General features: G+C 36.7%; 2 protein-coding genes across 2 annotated transcripts in view; both read right to left on the bottom strand.

Moving 5' to 3' along the window:
• Positions 1-322, bottom strand: part of LYPD1 (LY6/PLAUR domain containing 1) — a 28,005-nt gene extending 27,683 nt beyond the window's left edge. The window contains exon 1 of the mRNA XM_044666617.1: positions 66-322. Within this exon, the coding sequence (XP_044522552.1) occupies positions 66-117 (52 nt within the window). The 5' untranslated portion in view covers positions 118-322. The remainder of the gene's footprint in view (positions 1-65) is intronic.
• Positions 323-2,651: 2,329 nt separating this feature from the next.
• Positions 2,652-15,560, bottom strand: part of NCKAP5 (NCK associated protein 5) — a 926,355-nt gene continuing 913,446 nt past the window's right edge. The window contains exon 17 of the mRNA XM_044669911.1: positions 2,652-3,768. Within this exon, the coding sequence (XP_044525846.1) occupies positions 3,490-3,768 (279 nt within the window). The 3' untranslated portion in view covers positions 2,652-3,489. The remainder of the gene's footprint in view (positions 3,769-15,560) is intronic.

Below are 15,560 nucleotides of genomic sequence, written 5' to 3'. Positions count from 1 at the left end.
CTCTCTCTCTCTCTCTCTCTCTCTCTCTCTCTCTCTCTCTCTCTCTCTGTATTTGTCTGTCTTACCTGGAAGCAAAAACAATCCCCAAAAAGTAGTAGCGATACCGAGGAACCACATCCTCCCAGAGCCGCCAGGCTGGGAGAGGAAGGTGCATCAGAGACAGCACTGGTTGTGGCGGCTCCAGCTGCTTTTGCTCTGGCCCGCGCTGCAGCCGCCGGTGCTATCGCCGCCGCCACGGAGAGAAGCCCCAGGTGCAGCCAGCAGCGCCCGCATCGCCCGGCTCGGGGCTCCGGGCTTCGTCGCTCCGGGGCTCCAAGCTACGGATTCCGAGCTCTGCGCGCTCTGCTAGCTTTGGCTGTCTCCGCGGAGTGCCGCGCCTCAGGAGTTTGCAGCTGATAGTGAAGGAAACTACCCGGAGAGCAAGAGCACCCAAAAAAAAAGTCTCGCCTCTTCTTCCCACCTCCCACTACAAGCACCACGTGACGGCAGCAGAGTTGGGGTGGGGGTGGGGGCGCGGGGAGGGCTGGTGCCATCCAGCCCCAGCGCTCTCCCACCCCTTTTCTTTTCCTTTCTCCTCCTTCCTTCTCCGAAAGGGAGGGGAGGGGGCGGTGAAAGTTTTTCAAGATAAAAAGGACTGGGACTTGAAAAGGGATTGTACTAGTAGATAGAAAAGATGCAGCAGGTGAACCTCCGATTCGTCAATTCTAGGCAGTGAAGCAGGTGGAGAGGACAGGGAGGTCGCGGGTAGGGAAAGGCGGGCGCAAGCGTGTGTGTGTGTGTGTGTGTGTGTGTGTGTGTGTGTGTGTGTGTCCGTGTCCGTATCAGTGTAGCATTTCGTTTTCCCCTCCTGGCTCTCTGTGTGCCTACGGGGGCAGCCCTTCCAAAAGGGTCCCCAACCTGCCTTCTCAAAAGAAGAGGTTTGCACATCCTGGGGAGAATCACGGTTAGTTCGCCGAACTGACGGAGAACGGACCGAAGAAGAAAGAAGATCAGGAACGGGCTTTGAAAGGGAGGGGTTTCTACTCTGTCAAAGTTGTCCACCCCCCGCAAGAAGCTGTCTTGGGGTTACTTGTTCCCCAACAGCCTTCTGAATCCTCTTTCCCCATCCCCTTCCGCCCCCTCTTCTTTTAGTTTTCTCCTCCAGCAGGACTCAGCTCTGGGGGGAGGGGCTTGGCTGCGGAGCTGCATTTAGCCAGGCTATCCCCTGCCATGGATCACTGGCTTCTCTCTCCTTCGAGCCCCTGATGCGCTGTGCTCTGCCTGAGCACCTCATTTCTTGGCTTAGAAGACTGGTAGTCCACTGATCCGAAATGCCTCCTTCTACCAATTAGATCGAAGTCTGCTGGGGGCCAGGGGTGTGGTAGAGTTGAGAACAGGTCTCCTGAGGTCATTTCTCTTCCCCTCACTCCCTCTCCGCTCCCTCCCTAAGTCTTGGAGCTAATGGTCCTGCTCCCTCTTTTTAGCTAGGGAAAAGAGCGGAAGGAAAAGCAACTCTGCCTTTATTGAGCCCCCCCCCCTTCCCCGCCCCAATCCCTTTCGCCCTCCCCAACCTCCTCTTTACTGCTCCATCTCCGCTCAAGACTGCAATTGGTGAGGGTGGCTTGGTATTCGGTTCCACTCTATCCAGTGAGATCCTTCACTCTGGATCTCTGGGGCAGGCTGGCAGCGCCCAGACAGTAAACTGCCTGCGCCACCCCCACCCCACCCCCGCCCTTCTTTGCTCTTGTCGCAGCATACTGGCTGAGGACTCTCTCCGATCCCCTTTTTCCTCACGCTCCACCTCCCCTCCCCAAACCTCAAGCACAAAACCTAACTCATTATGCCCCGAAAACCCAGAGACATTCGATTTCCCTGGAAATAATCTTTCTCTCTTCTACTCTCCTCCCCTTCCCTCCTTTCCCTCTGGCCATCTCTTGAGGGGGTAGCCCACAAACCTGTACGTTGATCATCTATTTCCTCATCTAGTGTGACCAGCAGCTTTTGAATTGGGTTTAAATTACTTTCGTGTAATTCGTCTGGGGTAATAGTTTCACGACTGTACCTAGCTCTTTTTTTTTTCCTCTTTGCTGCGCCCCCTCCCTCTTTTATTCCTGGATGGTTAACCCCACTGGGAAACGGAAATGCATTTCGATATTGGCTCTATTCCCATCTAACTCTGATGCAAGATGGCCAGTATTCTTAAGGGGATTCATTGTGAGGGCACGGGTGTCATCATTCAAATAGCTCCTGTCTGTTCAGAGTAGCCCTTTAAGATTTTACTATGCAGCTGTGTACGATAGGCCTTTTTATTCAGAAATGAAATGCAAAAGAATTTTTTTAAAGTCAGAAAGACAAGGAAAATTACACAATTGTCACTTGGGATAAAATTCAAATAGAGCAAATTGCACAAATTAACCAAATAACACTGATCATACAATATATTTTTTTAAAATGAACATGTGCTAAAGTAACCACATAGATCCTAGAAATATTTCCATTATAACTAGTTTACAGGTTCATGTACAAAAGCAGTTATAAATAGTTCACATCTAGAAAAAAATACACATAACCTTTGAAATAGATTTTATCCTTACATATAAACAGTCTTTGTAGAAAAAAATGGATATGAAAAAGATTTTTTTAAGCACCAAACATTTCTTTGATTAAAAAAGTATAAATTGAATATGAGTTGTTTCATTTCTGGAAGCTCAGAATTCACTAAATTGAGATCAAATTGGAGTTGAAGGTAAAAATAAAAATTGATATGTTCAGAAACCAGAAAAGCCAACAACTATGTTAGGGGGTTTATAGGGATACCTTAGAGGTAAATACACTATTTGAAACAGTACTAGGCCACTTAGGGCATATATCCTTTTCAATCTGGGCCTCACTACAGAACCTTCTTCAAGTGTGAGTAGAAATATGGATAATTATAGTAACTCAGAGTTTGAATTATCACAGTAACTTCTTTGAAATTGCACTAAAATAAAAAAAAATTACCAAATTAATATTTCAAAATAGAAATTACCATGTTTATTACTGTGATTTTAGGAGGCTCAGTTTTGTGTTTAAGCAGTGTCCCTACATACAGTTTTCAGACTAGAAGAATAAACTTTTAAAAAATTCCAACTAAAAGTTTTTGTTAATATTAACATCAGTTTAAGAAAGTTAGTTACCTGTTCTTTCAAGAGCATGGCACCAATTTATTGCTGTCATTTTTTTTTTTGCTACAAATATAATCTTTCCCCAAAAATTTACAACTTCTGTACAAGTATTCAAAAAAGTGCAAAATTAAGACTTTTGTGTCCTGTGTGTATTTTTCTTTTATCCTCATACACCACAATAAATGCAGTCTGTCTTTATTGCTGTGTCATGGAAGTAAGCCAGAGAGCAGCCTGCTGTGAATCTTACAATTTCGGCTGTGTTGCTTCAATAGTACATTTTATTTTTTATTTTATTTTCCCAGTCTCTTAACTGCTCTACTCAGCCCACTGGGGGGAAAAAAGTCTTTTATACATCATTTGAACCTTGACTTGCACAGGAAGAGAAGCTATCATATAAAGAATCACTTAAAGACTCCAAATTATCTACACCAGGCCTATTGGAGCTTTTTAAAGATGCATCTTCATTTTTTCCCTTTTCTTCCCTTTGTCTTTCAACCTTATTCAGACAGTTCTCTTTTTCTAATAAAATCATACTATTGCTGTTAAGTTTATTGAGAGACTCCAGGGAAATTTTGGATAATCTATTCTCAGAATCTTCTTTTGTTTCTTCAACTTGTTTCAATTTCTGCAATAAAAAAGGGAAAATATTAGAAACATATTTCTTGGGGAAATCAAGTTACATTCTCCAATATTCAATTATTGTCTCTGCAAAGTACAGTTTTAAAGGGATAGATTGCACTTACAAGCCTTTAACTATCTTCCAGCATAATTAGATGTAATAATGAAGTCAATTTTGGGGGATAAATCAGGGCTTTAATCATTTTACTGAGACAAATAGGTCCCAATTTGCAAAACAGTTAAGTGCCACTTAATTTCATTTTAAATGGCTGAATTTGAAATTTGTTCATGTAAATTGCCTTATTTTTCTTAATCAGAGTTTTTGACTTCTTTTCAGTTAATTTTATTGGATAACTATTTCTGGATATGAAAGGGAGTTGGATTAGTTCCAAAAGTTAGAAACTTCTGTGGCTTTTTTCTAAAACCATAAACTATATAACGCTGCCATAAAATTTAGATATATGTTCGACTTGTCAGAAATAGCTTCTCATTTTCTGTGTCTAATATACCATGTCTGGACTGTGTCCATGCGCTTGCACACATGCACATTTAATTTCTAGGGAGATCCCTGTTCAAGAATGTTTCACCTACCTTTTCAAGGCTAAAATGTCCCTAAGAAACTTTGCTAGAAAGCAAAATGAGAGTTTGACAGAGCCCCTATCTTCCTGCAAGTCCTCTTAATTCATATAGGGATAATTGTGAAATATAATTGGAGAATTCTAAGTCCCTATGAAATATTGCCTTTATAAATACATATATATCACACATATACATGCATTATACATATATGTGTGTATATAACAAACCCTTTCAATGAAATCCTCTACACTTGGAAGAGATTAATGATTCAACTTGAATATTTGCTAGCAACCTCATTGCTAGGTTCTTTAGGGTGGGGAAGTGGAAATGACAAAATAAAATCATAGGAATTCAGAATCTGGGAGACATTCCTAGCCATGCTCTGTCCCTCCAACGATGTCTAAACATTTTTGCCTTTCACACAAGGGAGAGAGAAGTGGAGATGAAACGTCTAGTGATTAAAGTATTTTATAATTAACAAATAGTCCTTCATGAAAGTTTTGTTTAGGGACTCAAAAGTTCCAATTTAACAATACTAAGCACAAAATTTGACTTCCCTGATCATAGTTTCCTTTGTATAGAAATATCCATTAATCAATTACAAAGTAAATATAAGAGAATGTAAGGGAACAGTAAAGGAAAATTGCACACCAGACCTGGAATCCATAATTGAAGGAGGATCTTTGATTTAATCGGGTAAAGGAAAAATTACCTAAGGTTCTATATTTCCACAAGTCAAATAAATATAAGAAAAAGGGAGAGGAAAAAAATTAGAGCCCAGTCTTTATAGCCACGCTCAATGTGTTATGGTAGTATAATCCCCTTTGTGAACCTGAACAGAGAGATATTCTGTGACTTTTTTGTCTACTTACTGTATGGCAAAGAGTGGCCTTTCGATTGGCTGCTGTGCTAGAAATATGTGTATGTTGGTACAAAAGGTATTAACTAGTCCAATCTATCTATTTCCTAGCTACATCTGAGTTAGGAGGATGAAATGCTATAAAGCTCCAGGTGGGGGAGCCATACAAATAAATACTTAAAACGAATTTTGATTCTAGATTTCTATTTTTTTCCCCTCCCATTTTGCATATGAAGAAACTAAAGCCCATAGATCTTACAATGTCATACAAGTAGTAACTGGTAGAGGTGGGATTTGAACCCTTGCCCTCTGACTCTAAAGCCAATATTCATAGACTCAAAAGAAATCAAGTTGCAAGGGACTTTGGAAGCCATCTAGTTCAATACTTTTATTTCTCAGATGAGCTATTAAGTTACTCGTCTAAAGTTACACTGCTATGAAATGGCAAGGTCAGAATTTGAATTTAGGTTCTTTGATTCTAAATCAAGGGATCTTTCCACTAAACTACAACAGAGGAAAGGTACTTATCACAACACCAAGCTTCCCCCACTGAGTTCAATTTTCAGAAACCAGATCCAATAACAAAATAGATATATCTGCTTTGTAAAGTGATATGTTTCTACAGAAAAAAATTTAAGCACTGAGCTAGATGACATTTCATTATTCTGACAACATTTAGTAAGTAGTATTATGGAAAGAGCTAATTTTCTCTCTCAAATGGCTACCTTGAAACTAGAAGCAGGTTCATAGAATAGATTAGAGAATTATAGGATAATTATGGAAAAGCAGTTCAGTAATTAGGAAGCAGCACCACTTAAATCTTTTAGAGGCCACTCACATCCTTAAATGGTTTTAAAACACTTTTAAAATCTCTCTCCATATATATATATATATATACATGTATATGCATATATATCTCTGTATCAGAAGAGTTGGAAAATTCTTGTGTTGAATCAAGTATTTCCCTTATAGAACTTTGTAGTTTCAAAAGTGTTTTCCTATCCACTATCTCCTTTAAACCTCATACCTGTGCTTTAGTTTAGTAGTACAAGTATTCTTATTCCCACTTTACAGATGAAGATATTGAGGTTCAGAGAAGTTAAAAGTTACTCATCAGGATTATATAATTTAGAAAAAAAGACAGAACTGGGAATTTTACCTAAAAATTTCACAGCTTCCTTTCCTTCCATTACAAAAGAGACTACATCCCTCACTAATCCCTTTACTAGTTCCTTAATATTATTTTCTCTTTCTTATTCCAGTATCTTGGTTGAATAGCTGTACCTTATTTATAATTAATTTCTCTCTTGCCTCTGGAAGACTTTTATCTGCCTACAAATAGATTCAGGTCTCTCCAATCATAAAAATACCCTCCTTTCTGCCTTATAGACTTTTCCAACTACAACTCTAATTTTTCTTCTTCCCTTTACAGCTAAACTTCACAAAAATTTATTTATACTTGATGCCTTCACTTCTTCACTATCTACTTTTCCTTCAATACCTTGAAATTAGGTTTCTACTTCTATCATTTCACTGAAACCGCTTCATCAAGAGTCAACAAAAAAGGAGTTTTGCCAAACTCCTTTTATGAAACAAATATGGTCCTGATACCTGATACCTAATCCAGGAAAGGCAAAAACAGAGCAAGAAAATTATAGACCAGTTTCATTAATGAATGAATAAAGTCCTAAATAAAATACTAGCCAGGAGACTACAACAATATATCACAAAGATTACACATTGTGATCGAACAAAATTTATGCCAGGAATGCAGGGATGGTTTAATATAAGGAAAACGATCAAAATAATTGATTATATTAATAACAGAAGTAATTAAAACCATATGATTATATCAATAGATGCAGAAAAACCTTTGACAAATATACAGTACTCATTCCCATTAAAAAGACTAGAAATCATAGGCAGAAATGGATATATTCTAAAAATGATACTAAGCATCTACTAAAACCACCAGAGAGTATTATTTATAATGGAAATAAGCCTTCCTAATCAGATCAGGAGTGAAACATGGATGCCTATTATTACCAATATTACTTAACATAACATTAGAAATGCTAGCAATAGCAATAAGAGAAGAAAAAATCTGAGGAAATCAGAATGGGCAAAGAGGTAATAAAATTATCTCCATTTGCAGATGACATGATAGAACATGTGAAAAATTCTAGAGATTCAACTAAAAAGTTAATTGAAACTATCAAAAATTTTAATAAAGTAGCAGGATATAAAATAAATGTACATAAATCATCAGCACTTTTATGTATTTCTAACACATTCCTGCAGGAAGAGCTAGAAAGTGATACTCCATTAAAATAATCACAAGTAGAATAAAATACCTGGGAGTATAACTACCAAAACAAAAGAAAAAAGTCCCCAAGAGTTTTTAATGACTACATCTAATTTCCTTTGTTTACTGTTCATACTCCATGACCTCTTCAGTTGTTGTCATTGTTGACCCACCTGGTAGATACTCTACATACTGTCACTTAGCAGTTTTATTTATGTCAGTAGCTTTAACTACATTTTATGTAAGTTATTTCCATGTCCCTATTTCTAGACTACCTTCATATTCAATCACCCAAAGAACACCTATCTAGATATTCCACCAATAACTAAAGGGCACTATGTCCAAAAATTAGCTCATCATTACAGCATGACAGATTTAGATAAGGGTGGGATCTTGGTGTTCATCTGTTCTACCCCTGCATTTTACAGCTGAGGAAACAAGTCATGAAAAGGTTAATAACTTGCCCAAGGTCACATAGATTTAAGTGGCTGATTTTGGTTATGAATGTTGGTACCCTGACTCTACATCCACCATTTATTTCACTGAACCATGATTATCACATTCCTCTCCTTTTAACCCATTCTTCCTCTTTTTTTCTTAGGAGCATTATTTTCCTTAGAAATATTATTTCTATCTATGACATTGTCATTTGTCTTTTCTTCTCTGTTCACAATCTTGGAATTGTTATTGACTTTTTCTTTCACTTCTCATGCCCATCTCCAGGTCTAAGAGTTCTGCCTATCTTTCTCTTACATTGTTCCTCTTTGACCATTGTCACCGCATGCTAGTTTATTGGCATTTGCTTAAGCTATTACCTCCTTACATGCCTTCTCTTCTCCACTCTGACCACTTCTTCTTTATAGGATTAGCAAAATATTTTATTTCCTGCATGCAAATTTGGACTGCTCAGAAATCTTTAGTGGTTCCCTATAGACTTGTAAGAAAATTTCAAACTTCTACTTGGCATTCAGTACTCTCCACAATCTCTAGCACCACCTCACGTCCCAGGTTTATCTAATAATTCCTTTCCATGCATTCATTAGTCAAATTTGACTAGGCTGTGTGACCCCAGACACCCACTATACCATTGTTTACAGTTCCCTGCTCTGGGAATGACCTTCCTTCTCCTGTTCATCTGCTAAATCCCTATCCACCATTAAAGCCCAATAAAATGTCATAGTCTTCAGGAAACCTTGCTTAAGCTTTCTGGTTGGTAATAGCTTCTCCCCTAAGACATCACACGGTGTTTTTCAACTCTTTAGTAAACTGATCGTATAATATTGTGCAATACAGCTATTTGTGTTTGTGTCTTCATCTACTATTTTGTAAACCCCGTGAAGAAGATCAGGTCATAGGAAGACTTTGACTTCCTCGGTGTCTGGCAAAGTGTTCTATGCCTAGTAGTCAGTGAGTGCATGTTTGTGGTTGCTGTTGCTTTCCCCACTACATATGGCAAGTCATAGATATTTATTGCAATTATTTCCTCTTTCTAGAATTTTTTTAATTTGCTTATTCTTATCCTACCTACTTTTCAAGACTTATATGAAGTCTTACCTCCTTGAACACTTCTGTACCCATATTGGTCTCCTACAGCACTGATTGTCTGTACTACTTAAATTTGCACATTTTTATAAACCTCTTATTCTTTAATTGTTTCGTGAATATCTGTTGTGTCTCCAACTGTACTGTGAGCTGTATGTGGGCAGGTCCCTGATCTTTTATTCATTTGGACATCTGGGAGAATGTCCAATATAATATAAAGTGAGAGATACACCCAATAACAAATTTTTATTGTTCAATTAGAATTAATTCTAGTTCCAGGAGATACTCTAGTGATGGAGCCAGGCATTTAACCAAAGGCCATTTCATTTCAGAACCCATGGAACTGGCTTTTGGTCCTCCAGTACATTAACCTGCCTCCAAACATAACCACATCCAAAGATCCTCCAATTAAGAATGATTCATTTTAGAAGTTTTCGATTTCTATGAAAACACAAGATATTTATGTTAGCATAGATACAATGATAATAGATATTTATTTTTGCTCAGACATACAACTTCATTTGTATAGTCAATGCCTATAGTCAGGAAACTTCCTCTATCAAGACAAATCAGGGTCCACTGTGTTACTGGCAGACCTAAAGAGATGCCTGGGAAACAGAGATTAAATGAGGTTCTGAGGATCACACAATCAGTATTAGAGGTATAACTGTATTTGAGTGCAACTCTATCCACTATACTATACCACCTCTCCTTGACACAAATTGATATTTTTGTATCCCTCCACAAAGATTGCCAATACTATACACATACACATATACACACATATGCATGAAGACAAATTCACATATAATCATTCCCATTTGAGTCTCAAAATAAACTTTTGAGATAGAGAATATAGATATTAGTAGGGATAGCTATTACTAGGAATAGATACTAGACCTGTGGTTTCAATGATTTAGGAAACTCCTAAATGAGGAAACTCCTTCTTCCAATGAAGCATGTAATCTTCCCTACAACTTAAGAGTTTTATAGTTGTGTAGAGTTGTTTCATCATTTTAATTGTATACAACTCTTCATAATCCCATTAGAGGTTTTCTTGGCTAAGAGACTGGAATGGTTTGCCATTTCCTTCTCCAGCTCATTTTACAGACAAGGAACTGTGGGAAACAAGGTCAAATGGCTTTCCCAGGGTCACACAGCTAGTAAATGTCTAGGACCAGATTTGAACTCAGGAAGATGTCTTCCTGACTTCAGGTGCAGCACTCTCCGCACTGTGCCATTTAGTTGTCCATTGTACTAAGTGGCAAAGTGATTTGTCCAGGATTGTTTAGGAGGTGTCAGAGATGGAACTTGCACTCAAGTGCTCTTGACTTCATGGTCTCCTTCTCTATGCTGTACCACATTATTCCCATCTTATGAGTGAGGAAAATGAGCCTTTGAAAGGAGAAATACTTTGTTTACGCTCATAAAGGAAATAGCAAAGGCAGCCTTAGAATCCAGGTTTTCTTGACTTTGACTATCCACTGCTTCTAATAACATATCTATAAATACAATCAACATCATAATATTTATAAGATACTTTCCTCACAACAACCCTAGGAAGTAGATAGGAATAAATATTATTATTCCATTTTTTCAAGTTAGGAAGCTGAGGGATATAAAGTTAATACACATGCAAACTGACTTTCAAATACTGATCTTTATCCCAGGATACTGTTTTAATATTGGGGGCTCCTTCTCTTAGGGTAACAGCAAGTTAGCAATTGGAATTAGGCATATTTCTTGTTCCTAATCTCTTTTTTTCTAGACTGTATCTTAGCCATTGTCTCTTAGCAATTTCTGCCTTTGTTGATTCAGTTGTTTTTTAATCATGTCTGACTCTTCTTTGGGGTTTTCTTGGCAAAGATACTGGAATTTCTTGCCATTTCTTTCTCTAGTTCATTTTATAGATGAGGAAACTGAGGCAAACAAGGTACATGACTTATCCAGGGCCATACAGCTATTGTCTGAGGCCAGATTTGAACTTGAGAAGATAAGTCTTTCTGACTCCAGACCCAGAGTTCTAACCACCGAACCACATTGTTTTTATTTAGCCTTGCTCTGTTTATCCTATTTAATCCAAACATTTATCAAAATTATTTGTGAGTCTATATCAGGAACTCCTTTATTAAGGAAATCAATATATACTCTAACCTTACTCTTAGGACTTCATTTTGTTTCTCCCAATAGAATAACATAAGTATAAATGAATGTTTCTTATTATTATAAGAAGTATATGCTTAAAACCAGCATCAAACATTATTTTTATTGGAGATAAGTTAGAAGCCTCCTGTATAAGATCAAGAGTGAAGCAAGGATGTCTATCACTAATATTATTTAATATTGTATTAAAATGCTAGTAATAGAACTTTTCATAGATAATAGGATTACATGTATATATATTCCTAAAGGTTCAACTAAAATTAGTTGAAACTATCAATAATTTTAGCAAAATAGCAAGATATAAAATAAGCCCACACAAATCATCAGCATTTTTATATATCACCAACAATGTCCTGTAAGAAAAGATAGTAAAAGTATAATCCATTTAAGTTAACCATAGATAGAATAAAAAAGCTAGGAGCATGTCTACCCAAAGAATACCAGAAACTATATAAAGGTAACCATAAAACATTTTTATACAAATAAATTTATATTTGAATATTAGAGAAATAGTAATTATTCATAGGGGGGCAGAGCCAATATAATTAAAATGACAATCCTACCTAAACCTATCTACTCTTCAATGTTATCACAATTAAATTACCAAAAATAATTTTATTGAGCTAGAAAAAAATTATAACAAAATTCATTTGAAAAAATAAAAGGTCAAGAATACAAAGGAATTAGAATATAAACTTCTTGAAAGGAGGTATATGGGAAGACTTTCATTTTTGTCTTTCTATGTGTAGCATACTGAAATGCTTGTTGATTCATCAATTGGGTTTCCAGACTTATTTTATATTAGTTCCCTTAATGCCCGGTGTTCCACTGAAACTTACTTGCTTTTCCCTAAATGGACCATTTCTTTCTCATTTCTGTTCCTTTGAATAGGCTGTCTCCTCCATATTTAGGTTCCTCTTTTTTTATACTTCTTATATCCCTACCTTCCCATAAAATTCAGTTCAAGTCCCACTTCTTATATGAATCCTTTCCTACTTATTAGTTCTCTCCCTCCTCAAACTTGTATTTATTTATAACATGTATTTTGGGCAATACAATGGAAGGTCTTTAAGGGCAGGGACAGTTTTTTTTATCTTTATCACCCTTGTTGTTGTTTAGGACATATTTATTAAATTGAATGGATTTTGACTTTAAGACCAATTCTCTTTCTTCTCTATTATATTTTCTTCTCAGAGGGAGTAAATACTTGCATTATTTGCCTTTTGGTTAAGCAGTGAGGTGTCAGAGTAGATAAGGTTAAATTTGGGAGTCAGGAAGGTCTGAGTTCAAAACCTATCTCAAATATTTGCTAGCTGTATGACTGGGCAAACTACTTCATGCTTTCTCGGTCACAGTTTACTCATCGGTAGAGTGTGGATAATAGCATCTCTCCCACAGGGCTTTTGTGAGAATTAAAACGTATAGGGGATGACATATGTAAAGCTCTTAAAATTCTTGAAATGCTATGCCAATTCTAGCTGCTAACATTATATTATTATCATTAGGCCCTTGATTGTACTTAGAGACGAATTCAGTCTTGTTGTATGAAGATGAAAGTATGGTTTAGAAAGAGAATGAGAGAAGCATCTGGGAAGATGAAAGTAGATTAAAAAAAATCCCCACCTATAATTTAGACCATTTTAAAAATTAGTATTTTTAAAAGAATACCTAAAGTCTTAACTTAGTTTCCAAAATGCCCCCAAATAGATTAAGTGGTATTTTATGGAAAATAATTTTGAAAATCTGCTATCTTTCATTCATTCTTTCTGACTATTATTTTCAGTCATTATTTCCATTATGAAAAATTGTCAATCCATTTTCATTGAAGGCTAATACCACATAAGTGGTTGCTCCTCCTAAATTTAATGCAACTAATATTTTATTAAGTATCTACTTTGTGAAGAGTATTGTAAATGTAAAATGGAGAGTGGACATGAATTTCACTGAGTCCTACAGATTCATTATAGACTTGAGATGTTTATATTTAAAAGCTTTGTAGCCCATCTTTGGGGTCATTCTAGAGACTATGCCAAGAGGAAAAGTTTTGTTTGAAACTATCACCTATCTTGAAAACTATGAAAAAAAACAAAGCTTGAAAACTATCTGTGTTATTTCTTTCACTGTCAAACTCTTCAAATGTGTGTTCAACACTTACTCTGTTTATCCTCTCATTTCCATGTTAACCCCCTGCCAGGTGCTGCCTTAATTCATTATTCTACTAAAATCTCTCTCCAAGGTTGCCAATGACCTTGCCAATTATTCTAGAACTTTTTCTATTATTTAACATCATTCATTATTTCTGAATTCTTGAAACTCTGTCCTCCATTGGTTTCCATCCCACTGTACTTTATTGATTCTCTGGCTTTTCCTGATTCTCCATCCCATTTAATGATTCTTCTTCCTCATCCTATTCCCCAGTTGTGGGTGTCAAGTTGTTTTGGTTTTTTTTCCTGCTGCCCTCTTCCTTTTTTCTCCCTACATTTATTTATTCCTTCAGCATGATGTGGTGCTTTGTTAAACATCTATGTGTTTCTAGTTATTTTGGATAAGCTATTGAGTTTTTCCACTCTTGTGGTTCATATTTTACCTTTGTGCCTTTCTGTTACACATATTTATCTCTAGTCCGTAATTCTATCGACTAACTGCTTTCCTCCTCAATTTTCCAGGTATGTTTCCAGATGCAGGACACATTCATTGGAATGTCCTGTTGTGACTTTAAATGTAAAATGCCCCACAATTATTTTAGTATCCTTTCCTAAAACAGATCAATTACCAAACTTCTCCTTCCTGTCAGTCATATCCATGGATTTGTTCACTATCTCAGATAATGTAATGATCATTTAGTCATCTTTGGTTTTACTTTCTTCTTCATTTCTATGATCGACATGAAATCAAATCCTCTTTTTGCTTCAAAGCTTATCTTAAATTTACCCCTTTGTTTTCATTTTCACTACTCCTAACTTATAACTTCGTCTGAATTAATGAAATTGCCTCCTAGCTAGTCTTCCTGTCTCCATTCTTTCATCCCTTTAGCCTAATGTGTGTGTGTTCATCTTTTTGTCTATCAAATCAAATCTGAAATCCAAAATTCTGTGTCTGGCTTTTAAGACTCACCATGATCTGGCTTCATTCTATCTCTTTATACTAATGGTCTACTACTATTCGTTATGGACTATTCATTTCAGTAAGTTCAGTTACTGTTCTTTGTTCAGGAAAAGTGAATTCTTTTCTTCTTGTCTTTACTTATATTTTTTCTTCTCATTTTTTCGAGTAATGCCCTTCTTGCAAGTTTGAAACTCCAAGAAATATTTTTTGACTATTCTGGGCTACAAAAACCCTTCCTTTCTCTAAACACCTATTCTATTAAGTGGCAGTCTACCTCTTCACTGTTCTCTACTATTTTTATGGATACTAATCTGTCTCAAAGATTTGAAATTCTTTGAGGGTAGAGATCACATTTTGTATATATTTCTTTGTACCTTCTAGAAGGGCCAAGCATATAGTATATGCTTGACAAATAATTGTTGATTGATTTAAGGCTAGAGATTTCTGAAAGAAGTGATAACTCTCCAATTCTTGAATGGATTTTAATTAATTAATCCATGCTGGTTTGTATTTAGAAGAACATAATGAGAAAACTACATATTCCAGTGGTTAATAAGGAGAATTATCAAGTTCCTGGATAGGCTTCTTGGAAGCAACAGATAAGAATTTTGAAGGAATGAAGGGGTTTTTGACTTAGTGATACCCTCATTACCTATACCTTAAAGTTTTCACAAATAGGAAAATGGACTGTAAAGAAATATTTATAGCAACCCTTTTTGTGGTGGGAAAAACCTGGACACTCAGCAAATGTCCCTCTTTTGGGGCATGGATGAACAAGTTATAGTATACAAATATGATATTACTGTGCTTTAAGAAAGGATGAAAATAACAGTTTCCAAGAATCCTGAGAACTGAAAAAGAGTAAAATGAACCAGGAGAAAAATTCGCACAGCATTGTGATGATAAACAACTTTGAAAGATTTAAGAAATCTGATAAGTGCAATGACCAATTATGATGACAGAGGACTGATACATGATGAACTCTACTATCTCCCTCCAGATAGAGGTCATGCCATATACATTTTCTGGATGCGGGCAACATCGGAATATATTTTGCTTACAATGAATATTTGTTACAAAGGACTTATCTCTTTTCCCTCTCCCTTCTTTCCTTCCTTCCTCCCTTCCTCCTTCCGTCCCTCCCTAATCTCTTTTTCTTCCTTCCTTCCTTCCTTCCTTCCTTCCTTCCTTCCTTCCTTCCTTCCTTCCTTCCTTCCTTCCTTCCTTCCTTCCTTTCTTTCTTTCT

This window comes from Gracilinanus agilis, chromosome 3, assembly GCF_016433145.1.
Source record: "Gracilinanus agilis isolate LMUSP501 chromosome 3, AgileGrace, whole genome shotgun sequence".
Classification (NCBI taxonomy): Eukaryota; Metazoa; Chordata; class Mammalia; order Didelphimorphia; family Didelphidae; genus Gracilinanus; species Gracilinanus agilis.
This window is presented reverse-complemented; position numbering and strand designations above follow the sequence as displayed.